At 43.3% G+C, this 27,742-nt stretch overlaps 1 protein-coding gene and 1 pseudogene across 1 annotated transcript; both read right to left on the bottom strand.

Annotated features, from left to right (window-relative positions):
- Positions 1–313: 313 nt before the first annotated feature.
- LOC133754913 (ras GTPase-activating protein 4-like) lies at positions 314–27,306 on the bottom strand (annotated as a pseudogene).
- Positions 8,474–11,498, bottom strand: LOC133754898 (dehydrogenase/reductase SDR family member 2, mitochondrial-like). The gene is made up of 3 exons (XM_062185246.1): positions 11,445–11,498; positions 9,248–9,353; positions 8,474–9,127 (listed from the first exon to the last, which is right to left on the bottom strand). The coding sequence occupies exons 1-3, from the start codon at positions 11,496–11,498 to the stop codon at positions 8,565–8,567; spliced, it is 723 nt and encodes a 240-aa protein (XP_062041230.1). The 3' UTR covers positions 8,474–8,564.
- Positions 27,307–27,742: the final 436 nt, after the last annotated feature.

Raw genomic sequence — 27,742 nt, 5'->3', positions numbered from 1 at the left:
ATGACATTCACAATCTTTTTATGTCCAAGTGAAACTTTCAGAATTGATAACTTTTTATTTTATGGACATATAAGTTTCCCCTAAAGTCACCTGTTTCCCTATGCAATGACAGTAGTTTTTTATATCCACCCAGGTGTGCAGACATCACCAACACTTTAAGAAGCACATTGTCACCCAAAGGAAAATAAATCCCTCCACCAGTCCAGTTCCACTTGCTTCAGTCTTATGCCCTGGCAACCATGAAGGGGCTTCCTGGCTTTCCTCACTATCACTCCATGAATGGATAGTATACATGTCATATACAAATACAAGAGATGCTATGAAGACACAAGCATGAGTTGAATTTTTATTCAGAATACAACACAGATGGACACAGTAAAACATGCTTACTGAAATACAGTGGTCACAGAAAGTCAGTGAGCATTTCTTTACAATACAGTACCTACAACAGACAAATTCAAAAGAAGGGGAAGTAGAGACATATGTTTGTGTTGTAATTCAGAATTTGTGTTGGGCACAACGCAAATTGTTGGTGCATATGGTGGCCATGGGCACATGGTATGTCATTGTAATTAATGTCCCTGAAATCTACTAACAAATTACAGAACAGTCAATGTTACATATCATACACACTGTAACAACTAAATGCCCAATGGAATCCATGGCAAACGTGGTAGCAGTTTACATAGATCCGCACAAGCCGAATGATCTTGGGACAGGTCAGGAGAAAAGCAGGGATTTCTCTGCCTGCAGTGTGGGCACCAGCAGGGAGAGATGCCCTCATCATGTCACACAGTGCAGAGAGCATTCACCAACTTCTACATTGGTTCTTTCATACCACTTGGTTGTCTGTAGCAAGAAGGCCAAGACTTTGTTTCTCACCGCTTCCCTGATCCTCTCCTGGGGCTTCTTGACTACACCGAGGATGACGACCCAGCAGTGCCTGAGTCTGACTGTTCACTGACCACCTCCACACAACCTAGTCCCATGTCCGCAGCAAAAAGTCTCCCTGCCTAACTCTTCCACAAGACCAATTCACTGACAGTTACCCTGTGTTCTCCTAGTTGTCCCTGAGGACCTGGTGGAAGAGATTCAAAGTGAACGGCCAGGTGAGGTGTCAAGGTTGCCTTTCTGTGTCAGACACAGAAATGTTGTTTATTTTTGGCATCCTTTTTTATATATAAAAATATGTTCGTGCATATTTAACATGGCCTAAGCTTTTTCCTCAGTGGGGGAGATTCAAGTGCAGATCTATTATCCATTGAGACTAGATTCAAGATACTATTCAAAAATGACAGCCTGAGTCTACACCTCAAGTCCAACTTTCGCCTCCCTCTCATTCCTAAGACCTCCCCATCACAGCCACTGTTCTTGCACTCAGAGGGCAACATGGCAATGTGCAAACAGAAGGAAGTGAAGATTTGCAGGGAACTGAATTCCTCTTGACCCACTTTCTTTCTCCTCCTAAGCTCTTCACTCCCTTTCTGTGCCACAGGTGATGATTCTCATCCTGAAGGACTGGCGTCACCCAGGCAGTGGATACACTTGCACCGGGGATGCAGCCCTCCTCTCTCACATGATGAGCTGCCCTCACTCCTGACCCCCAAGTTGCACTGTGATGTCATGCTGAGCAACCTAACTGGCCCTGCAGGAGCTGTAGCAGGAGCAGGTAAGCTGGGCCCCACCAAGCTCAGAAGAGAGAAACCCAGGGAGTGTGATGGTGGCTTTGGTGCCCCCAAAACAAGGCTTATCCTGTACTGCAACATTTGCAGCATGCAAAGAATGCTTGCTGTTTTCATTCCAGAGGTCTACATGTTCTCTCCAAGTGAATTACCCAAGAGCATGCAGGACATAGAAAACCTTGACCCAGAGGAGGGAGAGGGAATGTGAGGAGCAGACAGATAGGGGTAGTGGTGAGAAGTCCACATGGACTCCACTGCTTCATGTGCTTTAAAGCACATCACGCAAGCCAAGGAAATGGAACCCCAAACTGGAAAGGTGACCATCTTGCCTAAACCAGCAAGAGAAGAAAAGTGGTTGTACAGGATCTGGGCAGGCAAGAGAGGTATGCACCCTGGGAAGGTGCCAAGGCCAAATCCCCATTCTGTGTATGTCCCTAGGCCTGCTTGGCTGAGCCCTCCAGTAACCCTTAGGAGAGTCCAAAGGTCCTGGTAGGATCAGCAACTGTGTGAGAGCATTGGGGCCATTCCTAGAGGTGTGTATGCAGAGTAAAGGCAGAGCTCGCAGACATCTCTGTAGCATTAGCTGTAGCTAATGCTTCACCTGCCCAACCTCACCAGTGGGGCCTGACCCAGTAAATCACTGCAGTTTGTGAGATATGGGAAGATTCCCCTGACCTTCCCTATCTCTGGCCTCTTGGGAAGAGCATGAAGCACAGAGAGGTCCCCAGATCTTGGCTGAGCACTGTAGCTCTGTGGGCACTCAGTGGCTCCTGACATGACCTGGGGGAGATGACAGAATACAAGCACTACTGGCATTTGCCCAAGACCTGGGCTCCCCTCAGCCCCTTGAAGGATGGGGGTCATCTCATGGCACCTTTCTTTTGAGGATCAAGGGAGTTTTCTATGTATAGGTCTTTTTTTTAACTTTTGATATCATTAAGGTTTCTCTCTCTATCCATCAAATTCACTCATATCACTTGATGGCAATTCACTGCAATGTTCCTTTGAGTGAATTATAGGAATAGGACCACAGATCAGTTATGTTTCCTACATTTGTTTCCTAATTCTATATTTAAGCAACGTACATACTACTGGCTTCATTACTCTTTAAAAAGAAGTGTCTCAAATTGTCCATTTCACTTCAATTGACTGCATTATAGATACTCAGCAGTTATTTTGGATCAAGGAAAACATATTTGGGCTGGTTGTTTATAGCCCTTGTGTCTTCCATTGAGGAACAGTCCCTTTTTCTTCATATTATTTGTTGAACTCTTACTTAGTGTGGGGTTAACTTTACAACGATTAAGTGAACTGAAAATAGATCTTTGTAAAAATTAACAGTGGGAATGGGAGAGGGAGGATGAAGAATGGTTGGTGTGTTGATGGGAGGGAGGGAAAGGTGGGAATTATTATATTCCTAAATCTGTATATATAAGATACATGCACCTTGTATAACTTAAATATTTTTTTAAAAAAATAAGTGTCTTCCATAACTCTGTTGGTGCTGTAATATACTTCAGTGTCTTAAATACAACAACACAATTATTTTTCAACAAAACATACAGAGATCAGTTTTATGGTGCAGAGAGACACAACTTTACAGATGAGAAGAGAAAACCAAAGAGCTCTGGCAAGTTTTCCATAGTCTACACTCAGCTCTGTGAGGGATCGCATGGGCAGGAGCTGGATGCAGCAGTTAAGTCAGCACATGGGATGCCCACAATCCATACCTCAGTGCCTGGTTCTGATGTGGGAAGGGAAGTAGTGAGGGGAGGAGTCAACTCATGTGGCACTATGAGCCACTGCTGGGCAGCTCAAGCCAACACATGCAGCAGTGCCAGCCACTACATGACTGCTCTGGCCCAACGCATCATGGGATGGCACCATCAGGGGAATTGTGAGTTGACAGCAGCTGCAGCTCACCCCTGCAGGACAGCCTGGGCCAGCCCACAACTCAACACTCCCTTTATGTGCAGCATCCACTCACACTTCCCATGCACCACTAAGCCCACATACATCCAGGTAGCAAAAGGAAACACAAAACCCACACAAATTCCTCAACGCAGCAAATGTACAACCAGTGCTAGCTGCAAATATGCAATACGGCTGCAGGGTATGTCCCCACAATACCTTTAGGTCATTATAATGCCATTATTTTAAATTTACCATGGCCAGCACTCCCATTCCCTCAAGCACCTGAAGTCATGACAATCTGATAATTTTAAATTCAATTAAGTCCTACCCCAGACACCAGCTCCCACACTTACCAATAGCATAAAAGCGTGGTCTGAGCCTTGTTGAGGTTTCTGCAGTGTTGAAGTCTTTTTTCTATTTTGTCTGTGTGTTCACTCTCTCTCTCGAGCTGGCCTTAGCTCTTAAATGTGCACTTTTCCTGTGCTTTACATGAATCCTGCATTTCTATGCACTTTTTGTCTCCACTTTGAATTCTTTCACATGTGGAGTGAAGAATCTGGAATAATCCCAGCCTAGGACCCCACTGCAAACAGTTTGAGTCCAAGGTTCTCTGCTTCCAATTCAGTGTCCTCTAATGTACACCTTTCAGTCTAGATGCCCAAAGGAGCTTTCTTCAAGGTCAAGATTTTACTGGAATATCACTTGCAATCAGTTACTCCCACTGAGAAACCAGTAATCTATTCAGATGGAATTTGAAAGTATATTTCCATTGACAGAAAAAATTGAATTATTTTCAACATTACCTTTGTATCCCCATTTTGTTTTTTTCCCCAAGAACTTCATTTATACTTCATATTTCCTCTGGTTGCATCTGTATTCAACTATTTCTCTCAAATAGTAAGGAATCTTCTACTTGATTTCTATTCTTAATGTTCTCCAGGGTTATACAAGCACACTCCTGGCTTCCTGACCTGGGGATGCTCTGCTGCTCACTAGCCATGGACTCCCTCTGGTGGGGCAGCTGCACCAGGATCCCAGCTGCATCTGAAATAACCCCCGGCATCACTTCTCAGCAAGAGACAAGAGTTACTTCACACAAGCCCTTCCCACCTCTGGCACTCCATACCAGGGACAGGTGACCTGCCACAGAAGAGGCTAGTACAGGTTGGAAGGATGCATGGATGATGTGGTGCATCCTGGGACTTCAGAAATGCAGGCAGGGTAAGCAGTGGAGGTACTGGTCAGGCAGGATGGGCAGTGGAGGCACTGGTCTGGCCTCCTGGTGCACATGTGCATGACAGAGACAGTCTGGAAGCAGCAGATCCACATGTGAAGACAGCAGTGGGTGCAGCAGCAGCTAAGGCCTCATGAGACACGAAGAACTCCCCATGGGCGCCCTCCAGAGTGTGCACTGGGATCAGGTTGATCTGTCCATCCAGGAACCTTCCCTGTGGAATCTGTACAAACAGAAATGTCCAACCTGAGTGTGTGCCCAGACACATCCCAGCACTCAGTTTGGTCAATTAATTAATGCAAAGCAAAAATGCACAAATAGCCATTGTTAGGACATCTGGGAACTACATGAAAGCTTTTCAAATAGTTTAGAATCTCTGGCTTGAAAATTACAGCAATATTCCAGAGGAAATATCCACAAACTTACAAATAGTAAATTCTATTGAAATATTGCATCTGGGAGAAAAAAATGTTTGTTTCAAAAGCCTGTGTGTGTGAGGAACTATGTATTAATGGGGAAGACAATTCTAAGATTAACATTTCAGTGATTAAGGTGACTACAAAGCATTTTGAATTGTATACTAGAATCTAAGGTCACTTTTAAACTATGGCCTCTATAATGAAGGGCAGTGTTAGAGAAAGCACTAGATTTCAAAGCATGGATTTACATTTTAAATTAAATTCACAGGACGAAGGCCAAGCAGGAAACTTAAGCTGACTGTTCCATAGTAACACCTACAGTGACACTGCAGTTACTGCCAAAATGCTCTGAAGCTCAGAATCGGCAGAGAACCTGAAGTACCAGGCACAACCTGAGAGCAGTCACATTTATACGGGGTAAGAAGAGCAATTTCACTTACTGTGCATCATCCCCTCACCTATCTGGGTTTAGCAAACACAGACAAGGCTGCCTTCACCCCTGATTTCTGCAGGAAAGAACATGAAACTGCACAGCACACCTGGCCACCTGGCCTCTGACCTGCTCATGTCGCCCTCCATGGGGTCAGGGTATGAGCTGGCTCTTCCTGCACAGTGAGCAGCCCACAGAGCCTGACTGATGGGATAAGCAGAGACAAGAGGAAGGTCAAGGCCTGCACTCAGAGCCAGGGATCATCCTGGATATTTCAGTGAGGTTCAGAACTGAGTTCCTCCCTGTGAAATGGGAAGGGGAGCAGTGATGGGGACTTGCGTGTGCCCAGCCTTACAGAGCACACCCTAGGCTAAGTCTCTGTCTCGCCTCCAGCTGATCACTGCTGGGTTCTGTGGACATGCCCCATGAAGACTGTGTATAAAGAGTGGGAGTGGTGGTTGCTTCTCTCAGTGCTCATGGGGAGTGAAATGCATGATAACAAATCACTAGTAATGGACCCAGAAGTGAGAAGATCTGCAAATTGCTGAAAGAATGTCAAAAAGTCACTTGAATGGAAGCTCACTGAGTTACACAAGGCTAGCAGATAAAATCAGGAAAAAGTACATATATCAGAACTCTTCAGATGTTAATGATAAAGAAGAACCATGGGGCCAGCGTCCTGGCTCACTTGTTAATCCTCCACCTGCAGTGCCAGCATCCCATATGGGTGCTGGGTTCTAGTCCCAGCTGCTCCTCTTCCAGGCCAGCTCTCTGCTATGGCCTGGGAAGGCAGTGGAGGATGGGCCAAGTCCTTGGGTGCCTGCACTCATGTCAGAGACCAGGAAGAAGCACCTGGCTCCTGGCTTCAGATCGGCACAGTGCGTCGGCCATAGCAGCCATTTGGGGGGTGAACTAAAGGAAGGAAGACCTTTCTCTCTGTCTCTCTCTCTCTCACTAACTCTGTCAAAAAAAAAAAAAGAAGAATAACCACACAGAATTACTGGAGATGAGGAATTCAATATTAATTTTTAAAAAATCTTCTAAGGAAGTAAAAAAAAAAATGGCACTGGAGTGGTTGCTTGGCCTTGCAGCTGAGATGCAGGGAAAGAGGCTTGATTCCATGCGCTAATGCTTGGCTTCAGTTCCCAGATCTAGGTTTGAGCTGCTGCGGACACTTGGAAGCAGCAGATCAGGGCTCCAGCAGCTAGGGCCTTGCCACTCCTGGACTGAGTTCCCAGCTCCTGATTTGGCCCCAGTCTACCCCAGCCATGGCAGACATTTGGGGACATAAGCAGTGGATGGAAATGTATTTTCTTCCCACTCTATCCCTCTCATTTGGTCAAAAACAAGTAAATTTAAAAAACTGTAAATGTATTTTTCCTTGTGAGAATTACCTAAATAAAGATGAGAAAAACTAACATCCAGTTTACATGAAATTGTTTTTTTAAAGAGTAAAATCATTTATGAAAACGTATATTTTGAAATAACTAATCATAAGTTTCCTCTATTGGTGTCATATTTTACAAAATATTCTTCACAACTGTCCTAATGTTCGCATGAACAAAAATATTGTTAAATCCCTAAGCATTAAAATGATTTGGACAGAAGCTGCATGTTTGGCCTGCTGACCCAGGTAGATGTGCAAGCAGGGAGCCTAATTACGGTCCCAGCATTCAAGGGTGAAGAGTGTCACTCTAGCTAAAGGAGGTGTGTGGGGACTATACTGCCCATATACAAGGCCAGGACAGGTTAGGAAGCAGAGCCTTGTTCAGTCCAGCTCCTCTCTGAGTATAGCTCAGTGAGGTTTCCAGATGTCTCCTGGATCATCAATAACAGGTCACAACCTGCATGGTGGGACCAGTGTTGTGATGCAGTGGGCTAAGCTGCCACCTGCAATGCCAGCAACTCATATGGGCTCTGGTTTGAGTCCCAGCTGCTCCACTTCCAATCCAGTTCCCTGCTAATGTGCCTGGCAAAGCAGAAGATGGCCCCTGCATCCATGTGGGAGATGAAGTTCCTGGCTCCTGGCTTTGGCCTGGCCCAATTTAGGCTGTTGGAGCCATTTAGGGAGTGAACCAGCAGATGGACCATCTCCATATCTATCTCTATCTCTATCTCTCTCTCTCTCTCTCTCTCTCTCTCTCTCTCCTCTCTGCCTTTCAAATAAAATAAGTAAATGTTTGGGAAAAAACCTGTATGGTGTCCCTATTGAAAACATCCTCTTGTGGTAACACTTAGTTGTGTGCACTTGTGTAAGTGGATAGAAAAACTGAAGGAACTCTAAGGTATACACAAAACTGCAAAAATACTAAAATGAGCCTAGATATAGAGAAAGTTGCCTTACCTGTGTAGCTGTATCCTTGGGCCAGCATGCTTCAACAGCCTAGGAGGAAGGGATTTATTACTACCATAATTTCTAGAAATGTATACACACAAAATACATATGCACGTATTATGTAATAATATAACTGGACATAAACCTACATCTCCTAAATACCTGAGTTTATAACAAGAAACTATACACATACACTAAATATACATGAAAAGCATATATATATATATTTTTTTTTTTTCCAGGGCACATTTGAGTTTATTTTAGGAAAGACATGTTCAAAGCAACAAATTACAGAGAGAAGCAGCTGAGACCCCGAGCCCTACTCCTTGCCCTTGAAGTTCCCCCAAAGCACCAGCCCCTCAAACCGTTCAGTCCCACACGGCCCCACACCAAGATCCACTGAATGCCCTGGCCACGTACAGGAGGCACCGGGATGGCAGTGCCAGAAGAGCTTCTGCCTCCTCAAGCCTGGGACAAGTGAGCCCACAAATAACCACGGTTGCCACCATCCCAAGCCCAGGCCCATGGTGGCACAGCCGCTCCCAGCCCCTCAGAGCCGAGGGGAGAAGCCAGCCACCACGATGCTCTCGCCGGTGATGTAGCTGGCATCCGGGGAACACAGGAAAGCCACAAGTCCCGCGCAGTCCTCTGGCTGCCCGATCCTCTGCAGCTTCTGGTTTTCCTTAAAGAGGTTCCAGAAAGCCTTGTTTTTGTGTAACACTTTGCTGAAGTCCGTCTCAATCAGCCCTGGGATGAGGCAGTTCACCCGGATGTCCCTGGGGGCCAGCTCCAATGCCAGGGTCCTGGTGAGGCCCAGCAGGGCAGTCTTGCTGATGTTGTAGGCTCCCAGCTCCACTTGAGGCATGTATGCCGAAATGGAAGAGACCAGGACGACAGCAGCGCTCCCCCTCCGCTCCGTGTGGGGCAGCAGCAGGCTCAGGAGCAGAGCTGGGGACTTCACGTTCACGCTCAGGATCTTGTCCCACACCTGCTCACTGGCCCCTAGGGTGCTCCCCACCAGAGGGTTGACAGCAGCATTGCACATCAGGAAGTCAACGCCTCTGCAGCGCTCCAGGGCCGTGGCCACCAGTCTTTCCTGGTCCTCGGCCTTCCCTCACACTCACCACACACATTACACACATAGTAATGTTTATGTCAGGCAATACTGGGCCCACCACTCACCTGATAAAGATCATGGGGGCATAAACACCCAGAGTCCCTCTGCTGCCAGACACAAGGGACCCTGGCAGACACCAATCACCAGGTCCACATCACTGAGACAACTGACACCAGATTTGTCACTCTCAGTGTGGAACTGGCTACTTCCCAAAACTGTCCACTGGAAGGAAAATGCATCCTCTCAATAACCTATCAGGTGTTCAGGTTCTCAGGTGCCACAGGGGTGGCTGCAGCTGGGCCCCTCCCTGGAGAACATTCCCTCATTCTGTGTTCTGAGGTGACCATGGCAGCAGTGCATGTACACATGAGCTCAGATAGCTAAAGAACAACTCAGCCCGGGTGCCAGTGGAGAGTGGGTGTTTGGGGACTTTACAGAGCCAGGGAAAGGCCCCATTCACTGAAGGCTACATGGGATGACAGACTTTGGTCTCAGAGTGGAGTCGACAAGGGGTACTTTTAACTTCATGCAGAGCCTAAACTGTGTCTCTGAGATTTACCTACTCTGGAAAAGTCTGAATTCTTCAAATGAATTCATAGAGCAGAGGCTGATTCAATTGGAATCTCTTCCTGTTATTGAAAAACAAGGATTGACAGCCCACATCTTCAAAGCATACTACATGGTATGGTTTCCTTGTAAACCTCATTCCTGGAGCCCGGAGCAGCCCTGAGCACCAGGCAGTACTGAAGAGGTGGGGCTGAGGGTGCCTCGTCCCAGTGGAAGCTACCAACGGATGCTATCAAGGACAATCTCCCTGCAGAAGTTAGCATCACCACAACTGGGGACATGGCAAGAAGCAGCCTCACATTTGTGGGAGTCAGAAAGGAGTCAGAAAGAAAGGACTCCCAAGGAGTCAGAAAGGAAGTCTCTGGTAAGGGCCATGGGAGAGGTTTGAAGATAGTATTATAGCAGTTAGGAATGAGCAGGAGCCCCTGGAAGGGGGAAAGTCACCTTGGAGTCTATGGGGAAAGCAGAAGATGCTGCCGAAGATGAGGTTTTCGGCACTTGAGTCAGTAGAAAGAAATCAGGGGGCTGGCACCATGGAAGAGTGGGGAAAGCCACTGCCACTACAGATCCAGCTCTCTGCTGTGGCCTGGGAAAGCAGTGGAAGATGGCCCAAGTCCTGGGGCCCCTGCACCCACATGGGAGACCAAGAAGAAGCTCCTGGCTTTGGATTGGCACAACTCTGGCTGTTGTGGCCAACTGGAGAATGAACAAGTGAATGGAAGATATCTCTCTCTTTCTGACTCTTCTTCTCTCTCTGTGTAACTCTGACTTTCAAGTAAATAAATAAATAAATGTTAAAAAAAAAGAAAGAAAGAAATCAGAAAAGAGACCAAGGAAAATGGTAGCGTGTATCAAAGTAACCATACAGATGGCTTTTGGTCACCTCCTCATTACAAGGTCAGCTGCTATATGGGTGGGGAAGGCTGTGTTTAAAGCCTGGATGGGTACTGTTAGTATATCGGGCATCCTGTAGCTAGTTCATGTTTTTGAAAGGTCCAAAATCTATCTGGTTTCTTCACTGGATCTGTCACTGACAAATGATAGTGCCGGGTGGTGTTGGTCTTGCACTTGCATCTCACTTTCCTGATCATATCTATAAAGTACAATTCTCACTGTGTGTAGGCCAGCAATGGTACTGAAGCCATAACCCATTCACCAAGTCCTAAGAGACACATGGGATGGAAACAAAGGGCTTCACAGGTGGCTACTCCCTTTCATAACTAAATTGCCTGTGCTTCATTCTGAAATGGTGTGGGCCATGCATGTGCCCTGTCATCCACCTTCATCTGAAGATGTGGGGTGGAGGTTACATGCAGCACTCAGAACTAAATATTTAATGGTAATTATAAGTATCCAAATTTCACTTTCATCATTGACCTCAGTGATTTTATTTTTGAAATTTCACAAAGCAAGTGGCCCAGAATCTAAGAGATTCCTACAGAATGAACCCTAATTCTATCTTATAGTATATTAGTCTTTTACTCAAAATGAAATCCACATGAACTACACTGGAACAAAGACAGACACTATGAACAATAAATGAGGTCACAGGACAAGATATTCTCTCCGTGGGATACAATGAAGTGCAATTCCTGTGCACTGTCCCTGGACCCACCAAATTCTAAAGTCAGAAAAAAAGAGTTGTCTGGTACCTCACCGGTTAGTAGGAATCATTTTTTTAATTTCTTCTGGTCTATGGATCCATCTGGGACTGCTGGTAGGCTGGACACAGCACTACTTCCACACCCAGGTCTGAGTTCCAGACATTGTCTCAGACTTCTGGTCTCCAAATGGAGACATCTGGCCCTGGTTGAATCTAATTTGTGTCAGAGTCTATTTGTCTGGTAGTTCCTTCTGTATTGTTGTGTTTGTGTTGTCATTGTCACAGGGATGGGGCATGGATCATTACTCCCTGCTGATCCACCATTGGGTTATTTTTGACAAAATTTCAGTGAATTTAAAAGGCACACAGCTAGATCTTTTATTTCACCCTAAATACTTATGATTTCCAGCTTTTCTGTGAATGAGAGTGGCTGTCAGGTAGCCAACACTGAGTTGCCACTGGAGGGATCTACTAACCTTTCTATAGCTTCATAGGTCCAAAAGGTGATCTACAAAAAATCTGGTCAACTTGACCAGATTCCATACAGTGAAACCTGGATTGATTTCCTTTCCAATCCTCACCATGGCTAAAAGGTTACCAAGAAGAACAGGTAAAAATGATAGGGGGATGGCATGTCCTCTCAGCTAAACTGAATGGTAGGTGCCACCACTTCCTGTTATTCAGGGCCCCCTGGGGTATCCATTCACACTAGACGACCCCCTGTTATGGAACCAGTCCATTGGCCTCACCTCAGGAACCTTCAGTGACCACTATGCCAGAGGCCCCCTACTCTTCACAGATGATGGACTGTCACCAGGTGCGCCATCCTTTCAGCCCCCCACATATGTGCAGTGGATCGACATATCACCTGAAGCCCTAAGGAATACCTGATTCTACACAGCCACCTGAACTGGTCTATGTTCCATTTTCCACAAGTGACTTGTATAATTGAAAAAATAAAAACTCTTCTTTTTCTGAAAAGACACAGGGATTAATCTCTCTCCTTGAATCTATCTTTTTCACATGTCAGCTGACTTGGGATGATTGCCAACTACTATTCCAGACCCTCTTCACCTTTGAGGAAAGAGACCACATCTGAAGGGATGCTCAAAAGCTAATCATAGGACCAGATGGTCAATCAACCTCTGAACCAGCCCAGTTGGAGGCAGTTTTGCCTGCAGTCTGACCCCAGTGGGACCCAAATGATGACAGAGGTACAGAGGCTCTTGATTGGTATTGCCAGACTCTAATGAGAGGGGACTTAGTGGTGGCCAGGAAACCAACAAACCTTTCTAGGGTGTGTGATTCTTTTTTTTTTTTTTTTTTTGGTATTTTTGACAGGCAGAGTGGACAGTGAGAGAGAGACAGAGAGAAAGGTCTTCCTTTGCCGTTAGTTCACCCTCCAATGGCCACCGCGGCTGGCGCGCTGCGGCCGGCGCACCGCGCCAATCTGATGGCAGGAGCCAGGTGCTTATCCTGGTCTCCCATGGGGTGCAGGACCCAAGCACTTGGGCCATCCTCCACTGCACTCCCTGGCCACAGCAGAGAGCTGGCCTGGAAGAGGGGCGACCGGGACAGAATCCGGTGCCCTGACCGGGACTAGAACCCGGTGTGCCGGCGCCGCTAGGCGGAGGATTAGCCTATTGAGCCGCGGCGCCGGCCATGTGTGATTCTGTCTAAAGGCCGGACAAGTCTCCCTCAGCTTTCCTTGAATGACTCCTTGAGACTTACTGCTTATATACCCCTAGAGATCCAGAGACCCCCCCCAAAATAGGGGTGCCATAAATGTAGCCTTTGTTTCTCAATCAGCACCTGATATTCAGTGTAAATTATAGAAATTAGAGGGATTTGAGGAAAAGCTTCTTTCTGAGTTGGTGGAGATAGCCCAAAAGGTTTATAACAGGAATGATCCTGTTACCTCTCAGACAAAAACGATGGCCAAAATGTAACTCAGGGCCATCTTCTCTAGACTTGTTCTGTGAGCAGGGCAGCCACCAGCTGGCTAGTAAAGACTCCTCGATTTGATTTTATTGATTAGAGTGGTCTTTGTTTGATGTGCCCCACAACAGAAGTTAATATAGAAACAGTACACAAATTGCATGGACATATTATTTGCATATAATTATAAATACTTCTTTATGATTTATATCCTGCACATTATATCACTTTCTCTTATGTTATGATCATTGTCATGAATTTGTGATATTATTATATCTGTTTTCACAAAACTAAACACAAAATACCTTATTATGAGCTCTAGTCACTGTGCTGTGGAACATTAAAATTTATTTATTCTACATTTTTATATTCCTTATCTAACCTTTCTCTAGCCTACCCTGATAATACCCAGTCTCTAGTAACCATTATTCCAATTTCAGGTCTACTTTTATTAAACTTTCATGTAAGAGGGAAAAAGGGTTGTATTAAAATTTCTATGTCTGATTTCACCTAATATAATAACCTCCAGTTAAATCTACTTTGTGGCTAATGTTAAGATTTGATTCTTTTTATGGCTGAATAATATTCTGTTGTTTTTATATGTTGCATTTTTTTCATCTATTTACACATAAATAGGCACCTAGGTTGGTTCCATACTTTGATATTGTGAATTGTGCTGGATATGGGAGCTCAGGTGTTTCATGTGTTTATTTCATTTCATTCAAACACATGACTAGGTATCGGATGCTGGATCATAGATCAGATCTATGTTGAATTTTGTGGGGAACATCCATACTGGCCTCCAAAATGGCTGTACTAACTTTCATTCTCACCAGCAGTTTATGAGGACTCCTTTTTCTCCACATCCCCACCAGCATTTATTTTTTATCTGAGAACAGCTACTGGAACTGGAGTTGTAATTTGCATAATTAATTCTTGGGGGAATAGAGATCCTAAACAGACCAATAACCAAGGCAGAGATTGAATAAGTAATAAAGAACACATACAATCTAACACAATTGACTCCTGAGGCCACAGAAAACCAAACAGACAGAGATTCAATCAGTAATAAAGACCCTCCCAAATAAGAAAAGTCCAGGAGTGGATGGGTTCAGTGCTTAATTATACCAAACTTTTAAGTGGTACTAGTTCCAATTCTTCTCAAACTATTCAAAACAACTGAAAGGGAGGAATTTCTCCCAAACTGCTTATATGAGGCCAGTATTACCTTAATTCCAAAACTAGAAAAAGATACAACAAAGAAAGATAATCATAGACCAACATCCCTAAAGAACACAGATGTAAAAATCTTCAACAAAATGCTAGCTAATAGAATCCGACAATACATCAGAGATCATTCATTCACCTAGGCCAAGTGGGATTTATCTTTGGTATGCAGGATTGGCTCATCACATGGAAATCAATAAATATGACACATCACATTAACAAATAGAAGAAAACCATATGATTATCTCAATAGATGCAGAGGAATAACTTGTTAAGATACAATATCTTCTCATGATAAAAACCCTTCATTCATTAACATATTCAAGGCACTTTATGACAAACCCACATCAGCCTCATACTGAATGGGCAGAAGTTGGAAGCATTTCCACTAAGATGAAGAGCCAGGCGAGGATATCCATTCTCATGATGCTAGTCAATATAGTTCTGGAAATTTTAGCCAGAGCCATTTTGACAAGAAAAAGCAACCAAAGTGACACCAATTGGAAAGGAGAAAGTCAAATTATCCCTGTTTGCAGATGACACAATTCTATATATGGTGAAATCAAGAGTCCCACCAAAAGACTACTAGAATTCATGAGAGTTGATAAAGTTGCAAAATATAAAATCAACACACTGCCAATAGTCTTTGTACACAATGCCATGGCTGAAAAAGAACTTATAAAAACAGTAGCATTCACAATAGTTACAATAAATTAAATACCTTGAAATAAATTTTACCAAGATGTGAAAGATTTCTACAATGAAAATTACAAAACATTAAAGAGAGGACACAAAAAATGGAAGACACTTCCATGCTTGTGGATTGGTAGAATTAATATCATCAAAATGTTCATTCTACCCAAAGCAATTTGCAAGCTCAGTGCAATCACAACCAAAATACTAATGGCATTCTTCACAGACAAATAAAAAAATGATGTTAAAATTCATGCAGAGGGGTCAGCATTGTGGTGCAGCTGGTTAACGCCCTGGCCTGAAGTGCCGGCCTCCCATATGGTTGCCAGTTCCAGTCCCAGCTGCTCCACTTCCCATCCAGCTCTCTGCTATGGCCTGGGATAGCAGTGGAGGATGGCCCAAGTCCTTGGGGCCCTGCCCCTGTGTGGGAGACCTGGAGGTAGCTCCTGGCTTCAGATTGGCATAGTTCCAGCCAATCAGAAGTTGTGGCCAATTGGGGAGTAAACCATTGGATGGAAGACCTCTCTCTTTCTCTCTGCCTCTCCTCTCTCTGTGTAACTCTGACTCTCAAGTGAAAAAAAATTCATGCAGAAACAAAAGAGACCCTGAAGAGCTAACTTAAACAACTAAAACAAAACCAGAAGCATCACAGTATCGGATTTTAAGAACACATTTATAGGACAGTTATAATCAAAAAAAGTCTGGTACAGGTACAAAATAGACATGTAGACCAATGGAACAGAATAGAAACCCCAGAAACTAACCTACATACACACACAACCAACTAATTTTTCATAAAGAAGCTAAAATCAATGCCCAGAGAAAGGGCAATATCTTCAGAAATGGAGCTGAGAAAATTGGATCCATGTATACAAAAATATGAAACAAGATCCCTATTTACACCTTATATAACAATCAACTCAAAATGGATATAAGATCCATGACATGATACCATCAAATTAACAGAGGTAAATGTGGGTGAAGCTTTGTAATGCATTGGCATAGCCAAAAACTTCTTGGAAAAGACTGCAGAAGCACAGGCAACAAAAGCAAAAAATAGGCAAATGAATTATACTAAGAAACTTCTGAACTACAAAAGAAACTCTTAACCAAATAAAAAAGCAATCAACAGAATGGAAAAAAATGTGAATTATGCAATAAAGAAATAATATCAACAACAACAAAAACAAACTAGTTAAGAAATGTGCATAGAACATGAAAAGGCATTTTTAAAAGGATGGAATTCAAATGGCCAATAATGGAAAAATGCTCAGGATCACTAGTCATCAGAGAAATGCACATAAAAACCACAATGAGGGGTTGGTGCTGTGGTACAGCATGCAAAGATACTGTCTGCACTATCAGCATCCCTGTGGGTGCCAGTTTGAGTCCCAGATGCTAAACTTTTGATCCAGCTCCCTGCTAATGCAACTTGGAAAGTAATAGAAGATAACCCAAGTCCTTTCACCTCTGTACCACATGGGTGGTCCAGATGAATCTCCTAGCCAAGCCTTGACCATTGTAGTTATTTGGGGAGTGAACCAGTAGCTGGAAGATTCTCTCTCTGCCTCTGTCTCTCCTTCTATGTAACTCTTTCAAATAAATAAATAAAGCTTTAAAAAATAAACAAAATAGCCTGTCACTTCATCCCATTTAGAACATCTATAGTCTGGTGCCGCGGCTCACTAGGCTAATCCTCCACCTGTGGCACTGGCACCCCAGGTTCTGTCCCAGTTGCTCCTCTTCCAGTCCAGCTCTCTGCTGTGGCCCAGGAGGGCAGTGGAGGATGGCCCAAGTGCTTGGGCCCTGAACCTGCATAGGAGACCAGGAAGAAGCACTTGGCTCCTGGCTTCAGATCAGAGCAGCATGCTGGCCATAGCGGCCATCTGGGGAGTGAACCAACAAAAGGTTCACCCTCCAATGGCCACTGTGGCCGGGAACAGAGTTTAGATTAATGGCATTCTGGGGTTAATGGTGGATGAGGAGTTACTGTAAATAATAGGAATTTAGAGATTAATAAAAATGCATTTATATTAGACTGTGCTTATGGTTATAGAACTCCAAAATTATGATAAGCATGGAATAGTCACATGGGCAGAGAGGCTCCTGACTTTCACAGAAAAAACTGAAGACAAACAAATAAGACAAGGTTGCACATATTTTGCTCAATTTTGTTCAAAAATATTTAAGACCCTAAACACAGGGTCTTACAATTCAATGAACAATATTCAGTAAGAAAAAATTACACACATTTAAGAAATTTTTGCACCAAAAATAACATTTAATTCCATATTTCTTATTTGCTATTACCTAATTCAAATTAATTCCAAATACACTTAAAGAAATACTTCATTTTTTGTATGTGAAAAAAAGTAAAAGAAAGATGTATTTGGCATCAACTTAAGATAAAGTACTACCTTCTAATCGCTCCACTTAGCATAATAAAATACCAATTCTGTTATTTCCAGATTATGTTAGTCTTAATAAACTACTTCCAAAGGCAATAATATTAGAGGTGAAAATAACTTAAATGTTTTAACACTGCTTAACCTTATACACCAAGTAAGATGCTGTTTGGAGTTTATTTCTTGGCATTAATTATACACACATATGGCCTACAGAGTGAAATTTTAATTCATGCATATAATGTGTACTGATGAATCAGGGTAAACAATTTTCCCTACTTTGAAGTGTAATACTTCATTATCAGAGCCTCAGAACACCTCTCTTCTAATTGCTCATAAAATATAGAATAGATTACTGTGGACTATGTCACCCCACCATTCTATGTAACACTAGGAACTCACTTCTAAAATCTAACTCTGATTTGGTACCAATTACTCCAAGTAGTTTTTACAAATTTCTTAATTAGTGAGTTTGAAAAAAACAGACACACAGAGAGAGAGAGACAGAGAGGGAAAGATAATACTCCCATCCACTGTTTTACTTCACGGAGGCTCAGCATTGCTAATCAAGACCACAAGGGTTATGACCTCACAGATGTAAAAATGGCTATTATACAAAAATAAAAATGATAACAAGTATTGAACCAGATGTGGGGGAAAGGAAATATATAAAATTGTTTGTGGGAATGTAAAATGGAAAACACTATGGTGGTGTCTCATACAAAATTAAAAATGGAACTAGCAAAACAAAGCTTTCCCACTACTGGATATACATCCAAAGGAACTAGAATCATCTATCTAAAAGATAACCTGGGGATCGGTGCAATGGCGCAGTGGGTTAATCCTCCGTGGATGTCATCGGCTTCCCATATAGGTCCTGGTGGTCATGGCTGCTTCTCTGCTATGACTTGGGAAATCATAGAAGGATGGCCCAAGTGCTTGGGCCCCTGCACCCACATGGAAGACCGAAAGAAGCACCTGGCTCCTGGCTTTGTATTCACACAGCTCTGGCCATAGCGGCCATTTGGTGGGTGAACCAATAAAAGGAAGATCTTTCTTTCTCTCTCTCTCTCTCTCTCTCTCTCTCTCTCTCTCACTGTAACTCTACCTCTCAACTAAATAAATAAAATCTTAAAAAATAAAAGTTACATTTCTTCATATGAAGACAAGAACAAGACAAGACTGTGTGAAAAGCCACACAGTCAACAGATGAATACAGAAAACATGATACACAATGGTATCACATTCAATACTAAAAAATATATACTATTTTTTCACAGCATGGATCCAAATGTATGAGAGTGGACATCAGAATGCTTGAAGTAAGGCACAGAAAGATAAATACCACACATTGTCACTTACAAGAGGAATCTAAGAACATCAAACTTAAGCACAGAACAGAATAGTGGTTACCAGGGGCTGAGAATGAAGGAAATAAGATGGTGGTTTAAGGACACATATTTGCAGTTAGGAGATAAATTAACTCCTTGAGACCTAACACACAGTGCAGTATATTGAATATAAATACAGTATTAGATGGTCACAATTTGTTAAGATCTCAAGTACTCTTCTATAAACATATAATCTGAATTTGTTAATTTGACTGTCCTATCATTAAATAATGTATATGTACAGAAGAAACAAAAAGGTTAAAAATATGATTAAAATGTGAATTTTCCACAAACTTGAAGTCCGCTCACAAAGACGTTTGTGAAAAATAGGATTACAAGATAACGTGAATTTTCCACAATCTTTTAAAAGTTCCCTCACATATCAAAACATCAATTCACAGAATCTGAGTATATACAAATTTTGGGTGTCAATTATACTCAAATTTCAAATATTCTTGAAAATCTACCTTATATTAAATTATAAATTAAAAATAATTTAGGAATCTAGACTTGCATCTTTGGGATTGGGAAGGTTATCAGGGAACAGAAATAATTTTTAAAGCACTCATAATATGATTAGCTGAAATTTCTATTTTGAAAGTTCAAAGAGGGATAATCACCGTCAAGGTAATGTGTAAGGGCTATGATGACATCCAAGTACCAGGTTACAGTGGCCTCCTGCCCCTCTAACGCTTCAACAAAAACCCTGAGCCAAATAAACCTGTTTTGTTTTTAATTTCCCAGGTCTGTGACACTTATGTCAGCAACATAAAGTGAGGTCAGAACCCCAGAAAGAGCTATGCTGAGAGGCCAAGGTCCAGAACTGAGTCCCTGATTCCGACATCTTCAGGAAACTTGGAGAGTTTCAGGTCACCCTGGGAAGAACTGAGCACCCCATGAACAACAGCCCCTCGTCTGCATAGACCCCATCACACAACCCGCTTTCTCCCTAGCGACCACCTGGTCCCCACTCACTATTGGGGAAGATGCGAGGCTGCCGCCACACAGCTGCCCAGAGACGACTCCTGGGCTCCTGGGCCCACAAGTCTCTGCCAGGAAGGGACAGGACTCCTGGGGTCCGGTGCCAGCCCAGCCCCGACCCTGTGGACAGAGGGGCTGAGGGCAGTGCTGGGCCGGCAGCAAGATGGGGCCACAGACTCCAGAGCCCTCCCCGCCTTCCCCATTTCTGCACGCCCGCCCTGCACTCACCTTCTCACGGCTTCTGAGGGGTGCGGAATCCTGTGGGGAAAGACCCTTGGAGAACGGGGGATGAACCTCCCAGCAGCTCGGCCCCCTCCCCGGACCTCTCTCCGCTGCAGAACTGGACGACGATTATGGCGTCAAGATCCTGCGCGATTACGTAGCGTTTATTCTACTGCTCCTGATTGGACAGTTTAGATAGCTGTGAGCACGTACTAGTCACAAAGGATGCAACCAATCACCATCTCCACAGCGCTGACGTGCCAGATAGGAAAAAATAAGAGGGAGACCTGGGTTCAGTACCGAAACTTCCTTCTCCAGGGCTCCACCTTGACTATAGAAGGAGGGCTTTTCACCCCTGGTCCTGCCTCACGCTGGGCTCCCTCCTGCTCCCTGGTCCCTGCCACTCAGAGGATCCTACCTGGAGGGTGCAGGAAACTGCTTCAGATCAGTTACAATCTACTGGCTGTGTACTGAAATCTGAGCCTTCCTTTCAAACTTACATGTGACACATTTTTCTGTTGAGTCATTTGTGTTTTTTTAAATATTGATTTAAAGAATATTTTTAAAACATCACAGTATCACTTTGCTCCTAAATCCGTATATATGAAGCACGTGAAATCTGCTCACTTTATTTAAATATTTTTAAAATAAAAATAAATTAAAGGGAAATGAAAACTGGATTTTAAATAGTATCAAAAGGAATAAATACTTAAAAATGAAGTAAATCAAGGAAATAACATATCTAAAAACTGAAACTTATAAAGGATTATGGAAAGTATTAACGATTGAAAAAATTTGTAGAAATTTTTAGTGTGTTCATGAATTATAAAATATATATGTGAATTCATTAAGATTCTAAGTGACCTATAAATACAAATGATTCTTTATAACATCCCAGTAGTTACTTTTAACAGAAAAACTTAAAAACTGTAGAGAAATTCATATGGAATATAAAAGGATCCAAATACCCACAATAACTCAAAAATAAAATCAAAGGGAGGATTCAAGATGGCAGCATGGAAGGAAGCTTACTACTCTAGTCTAAGAGAATATAGTTTAAAAAAAAATGGATAGAGTGCGATCTCTGGGAAGGGGTAGGGAGACAACAGCAGAGGAAACTCCATGCAAATTGGGGTCCACTGTGGACATACGTGGAGGGTGATGAGGCACAGAGCTCAGGACCTCAGTAGCCAAAGGCCTCTGCACCAGCTCTGCAATGAGATGAGACCAGAATGCAACAGCCCAAGTCACTGGTGATAAAGCTATGGGAAGAACCTGACATGGGCCCGGTTTGGAGCACTGGGCTGGGGGGGGGGGTACAGTGTATCTGCCTACTTGGAAGAAAAAAAGGGGACACATTTCTCTCTCCCCAGTCATCCAGCAGTGGCATCATGTAACTAGCCGAGAGAAGGTGGGCATCATTTTGGACATATGTAAGAGCTGCACCAGCTCATGTCTGTGTGCCCAGCAACCAGCTGAGGGAAGAGATGCCTGCATCTGGATGGGAGAACTGACGGGGGCTGAATGCTCATGACTGTGGGATGCTCGGGTGCCAGGACTGTGGAAACACGGTGACTGTGTGAGAGGGTGCAGGGTGTGTCAAGACCTTTGGCCAATCACTGTGGGTGGCTCCACATGCTTGGGGCTACCTGAGTTCCTGGTGGGGTCATTGCAGTAGAGTCCATGTTCACAGGGAGGACTGCATAGATTCTTTGTGTTGTTCTTGTGGTGGTGAGGATGAAAACTATACCCACTGGGGCTCATACACAGGTATTGTTCTCCATTGAAGAGAAGGTGAGCAGGAGAATATGCCAACAGAACAGAACGAATCTCCCCTCTAATAAAAAAGAGATTTACCACGTCCATCTTGGGTGTCACCCTGGACATCCCCTTAACCTTGAAGCACTGTGCAGAACTCCCTAACCACACCCAGCATTCACCTCTGGGTATTCACTGAAAGAACAGACACTCTCCTAAGCCAAAGACAGACAGTTCAAAGATAAAGGAAAAAAAAACAAGTATCACCACAAATGATAATAATAAATGAAACAATTCAAGAAAGAAGATTATGACAATCCCAAAAGAATAAAACTCTTCAATAATAGAATGTGAAGAAGTGATTAAAGAAATGCCAGAAATGGAATTCAAAAAATTGATCACAGAATTGTGAGTGATAAAAAAATAAATTTGTGAACTAAAGAAATCCATAAGAGGAAGGCATCTTGGCATAGCAGGTGGAGCTGTTGTGTGCAGTGCTGGCATCCCATACAGGTGCCGGAAGGTGTCCTGGCTGCTGCACTTCAGATTCAGCTCTCTTGTGTGGCCTGGGATATCAGTGGAAGAAAGCCCAAGACCTTGGGTCCCTGCATGTCCACCAAAAGACCAAGTCCCCCATGTGGGGACGTGGAGCAGAATCCTGGTTCCTAGCTTTGGATCGGTGCAGCTCCAGCCCTTGTGGCCAACTGGGGAGTGAGCCCCATATTGAAGACCTCTATTTCTTTCTCTCTCTCTCTCTCTCTCTCTCTTTCTCTCTCTGCCCCTCCTTCTCTGTGTAACTTTGACTTTCAAATAAATAAATAAATCTTTTTTTAAAAAAACAAGAAATCTGTACATAAGAAAAAAGAAAAGTTTCCCTGTGAAATTGAGATTTTAATTTGAAATCAAAATGAAATATTGGATATGAAGAATTCACTTGAACAAATAAAAAATACAGTGGAAAGACTTAAAAACAGACTTGATGAGGCACAAGAAAAATATGAGTTAGAAGACAAATCTCTGGAAATTTAATATACTGCTCCCAAAAAAAAAAAAAAAAAAAAAAAAACAACAAGAAGAAGAAATTAGAAAGCTTAAAACAGTGTCAAGAATTATGTGATACTATGAAATAACCCAACATACAGGCTTTATGAATTTCTGAAGGTGTGAAAAGAGAGAATGGATTAAAATGCCTATTTAGTTAAATAATTAGAGAAAACTTGCCTAATTTGGAGAAAGGAAGGGATGTCCAAGTACAGGAAGCATACAGAAAAACTAAGGGTATGAACAGAAAAGATCTGCATTGTGACAACACAAAGATTGTAAAATGTGCACCAGAGAAACACCCAGTTTACTTTCAGAGGTTCTCCAATTAGACTCACATTAGACTTCTCATCAGAAACCCTACAGGCTAGGAAAGAATGGCAAGATATATTCCAAGTCTTAAGAGAAAAAAAAAATGTCAACCCAGAATACTATACTCTGCAAAGCTCTCATTTATGAATGAAGGTGAAATAAAGAACTTCCATAACAAACAGAAATTGAAAGAGTTTGTCACCGCTCTTCCAGCCATACAAAAGGTACTTTAGGATGTGCTACACACAGCAACACAGAAATAGGCATAGATATTTTAACACTTCTGTTCAACAGTGTAATGGAACATTGTGCTAAAGAAATCACACACACAAAAGAAAAAAACTCCAGATTGCATACAAAAGAGCAAACATGACTTGTAATATCTAAGACACATTTACAAGCAAAAGACATTCTGAGGTATTCACTAAAATCCTTAAGAAAAACTCTGTGATGTTCAGAATATAGAATAAAGATAAAAGCATCAATCATATTTCTGTGCAGTAGCAATGAACATCATGAAAATACAATTAGCATTAGCATTCAACGTAGCATAAAATTGAAAATATTAGTAAGAAATTTTAAAAAATGGATTTTATACTAGAAGAGAAAAATATAAGAACACAATTTTTAAAACAAAGCAGGGATTTCAGTAAGACATTTTAATACAGCAAAAATATGATTACTATTAGTTATTAGAAATGCAATCAAATCTAGGGAAATATATCAATTCCTATACAGTAAAATGACTGATTCAACCACAGATAAATGTTGCCAGGGACATGAAGAGCATGGAACCCTCATAAACTTCCACTGCAGCCACTATGGACAGTAATCTGGCAGTTTCTCAGCTTGTTCTGCATAGGACTGTTTATCGCCTCAGTAGTTTATCCCCCAGGTATGCCACTAAAGATACAAAATCAACATGCCCATAAAGGATCAGTGCAGCAGTATTCATGAAAGCCAAATATGAAAGCAACCCAAATACTAATGTGTAAGAAAAAAAAGTGTGCAGTATATCTTTTATAATGGCATACTATTTGGCAATACACATCAATTAAGAAACAAAAGACCACAATAATAATGAAAGTCAAAATATTTTAAGAAAGCGAGGAAATCAGAAGCAAAACCCCACACACTGTAGCATATTCAAAAGAATGGCCGATCTCTGGAGATAGAGTTTAGATTAATGCCTGTGTGGGGCTACTGGTGGACAAGGAGTTATCGTAAATAATATGAAGAATTTGGTGATTAATGAAAATGCATTTATATTAGGCTGTGCTTATGATCATAGAACTCCAAAAATCTGACAAAGCATGGAATACTCACTTGAAACATCATGGCTGGGCAGAGAGGCTCCTGACTGTGGGCTTCATAGAAGAAACTGAAGACAAACAAACATGACAAGGTTTCACATACTCTGTTCATTTGGTTAAAAAATATTTAAGACCATAAACACAAGGGGTCCTTACCATTCAATGGACAATGTTTAGTATGAAAGAACTATCATTTAGGAAATTTTTGCACCAAAATTAACAGCACTTAATTCCATATTTCATATTGGATTTTGCAGACAGCTCCCGACACTTCCCCATGGCTCAGGCTCCATGCTGCGCAGGTGCCGGGAGAGGAGCTGGGCCTCCAGGTCGTGGTCCGGAGGGTCACTCCAGTGTCGCAGGGTCCCCCACGCCCGCGTCCTGTAGAAGCCCCCACCTGACTTGTCCCTCTGGTGGCCACAGCTCCTCAAGACGCCAGGGTGGCAGGAGACCAGCAGGCTGGGTTGTTGGCGCTCACTTCCGCAGCCCCACAGACATGGCTCAGCTCGTTCACACACTTGCACTGCAGGGGGCGGTTTGGGGCCGCCCGTGTCCTCCGTGTAGATGACCCGCAGGACGCGGGAGCTGCCCAAGCTCTTCTCCTCAACCTTTTCGGCCGCCTGGATGTGGGCCAGCTTGACAAGGGAGCTGTTCCTGGAGCCGGGCGTCTGGGCGCGGCTGAGGGCCTCGGTGGGGAGGGAGACACGGAGCTTCTTGAAGGGGGCGGCCAGGGGGCCCTCGGCCTTGGTCCTGTGGAGGAAGAGCGGCCCCTCCTTCAGCGGCAGCGCCTGCGAGCTCAGAGCGGCTGCAGGTGCAGCTCCTCCTCCTCCTCCATGTCCTGAGCTCGGTGACGAAGTCCCTCAGCGGCCCACGCCCGGCGCACTGTGGGCTGCAGAGGCTCCATCCACGCCTCCTCGGCCCTGGGCGCCAGCGTGTCCATGCTGCCCGCGTTCTGAACAGCCTGGGCCAGAGGAGCAGGGTGCGACAGGTACCGGAGTCTGCGTGCCGCTCCCGCAGGAAGAGCTTGGGCGACATGATAGCCAGAGAAGAAGCGCACACACAGGAAGCTGGTGGCGGTGAGGAGTGGCAGGTTCTCCTGCTGGGCGCTGGGGAAGCGCTCACACACGTGCACGCGCAGGAAGAGCGGAAGGAAGGTGGCACGGCCATGGCGAGGCATGCGTGAACGGAGCGACAGTATGCGCTCAGCAGCGCCCTCAGGTGGGCGCGCAGCGTCTGTGCACCCTGCTCCAGCACCTCAGCCTTGTTCTGTGGGCGGTGCAGCCTGGAGTCCCCTTCGTCCTTAACTTCCACCTTGCTGGGGTCCAGCTCCACGTACTTCTCTTCAAACACCCTGTCAAGGATGGTGCGCAGCACGCCGTGCATATACCACAACCCCCACCTTCAGAAAAGACTCCATGGAGTTGGAGGCCGCAGAGTTGCTGTGAAAGAGGGTGTTGGCCTTGCTGGTGCAGCCCAGGTCCAGCTGGAACAGCAGGGCCAGGAATTCCATATATTTTAATTCCATATACACTTAAAGAAACACTTCATTTTTCTTATGTGAAACAATTTAAAATAGTAACTTCAAGAGCAACATGTAGGAGCAAGGAAAATACAATGCCAACAATAAATAATTTTATGTCAAACTTTCTAACAAAGCAAAAGAGAAAAGAGTCTTACTTTTATCATATGCAGGAATAAATAAATCAGGTTTGATCATCATTGCTATTTTCAAGATTCTGTGTCACTAAAATCTATTTTGGAAGGTGTCACTACGAGAGAAACCCTTTGTGTTGATGATAATAGATTTTTCAGTACATAATGCAGAATTACAAAGTGTTGCATTAAGCGTTGCTCCTGTGTTAAACCATTGTTAATCCTCTCTGAGTTAGGTAGCATACTAGGCATCTTGTAAAGGAAGTAACTAGGTACAAGAAGGCCAAGTGATTTGCCTAAACTCAGACAACCCACCGGCAGCAGACCCTCAGTTCAAATCCAGGACTTCTGGCCAGCAGACAGGTTTTAACATGTACAGTAGATTTTACTTTTAAAACTAATTTTGAAAAGTAATTTTTTAAAAGTAGATTTTTACTTTTAAGGGTTTTAAGTAGGAAGAATATATAAGGTATGATAAAGAATAACATTAGTAACATTTTGGACTTCTTAGGATTTAAATACACAATAGATATCCAAAGAGAGATCTCAAGTAGGCAGTGTGATATACTAATCTGAAATGAAGGAGGGTTCCTGGGCTAGAGATACAAATTTGGAAATCATTAGTACATACACGGTAGTAAAAGTCATTAGAAAGAATATCAAAGATTGCACTCTAGAAAAATTTCATGTTTAAAAAGAGGGAAACGAGAAAAAAAAAACAAAAGAAACAGACTATGATGAATACATTAGAAAGACAATATAAATCTAGATAAATGAGTGATAGTTTTATGCTTGTTTCAGAATACTTATGATTAAGGCCAGCATTTGTCATTTTTGATTTATGGATGATAGCCATGCTACCTGGGAGAGGTGACACCTCATTGTGATTTTTATTTGCATCTCCCTGATGACAGTGATCCTGCATTTTTTGTCATCTGTCTGTTGGTCACTTTTATTTCACCCATTGAAAAATGCTTGTTCATGCCATTTGTTCATTTTTTAACTGGAGTGTGTTTTATTGTTAAATTTCTTGAGCACCTTATATATTCTGGATGTTAATCTAGTAATGAGTGCTTACTGTTTCCAAATGGGGCTTTTCTCCCTCTCCCTCTAAACAATACTTCAGGAAACACACCAGCTGTAGAGGCCATTTGGGGAGTGAACCAACTGGAGGGAAGACCTTTCTCTCTCTCTCTCTCTCTCTCTAACTCTGCCTGTCAAAAAAAAAAAAAAATGACAAAACAGACCTTAAGGCAAAAACCATTAACAAAGATAAGAACTAGAATCCACTTGTCTTTCCAAGACCATGATCCTAGCCAAGTTACTATCTTGCCTATACTGTTTGAACAACCTCTTAGCCTAGCCTGCTTTATGCCCCTCAAACAGAGTGGTTTCCTAATAGTCTTTCATTGAAATTTTCCATGCTCTGCACGCACTCGGATTAGAACCCAAGCTCCTGACCATCATCTACAAAGCCCTGCAGGGGCAGCTTCCCCCCAGCTCCAGC

Source organism: Lepus europaeus, unplaced genomic scaffold (assembly GCF_033115175.1).
Source record: "Lepus europaeus isolate LE1 unplaced genomic scaffold, mLepTim1.pri SCAFFOLD_30, whole genome shotgun sequence".
In the NCBI taxonomy this organism is placed as follows: domain Eukaryota; kingdom Metazoa; phylum Chordata; class Mammalia; order Lagomorpha; family Leporidae; genus Lepus; species Lepus europaeus.
Note: the sequence above shows the minus strand (reverse complement) of the source record. Positions and strands in the feature narration are given on the sequence as shown.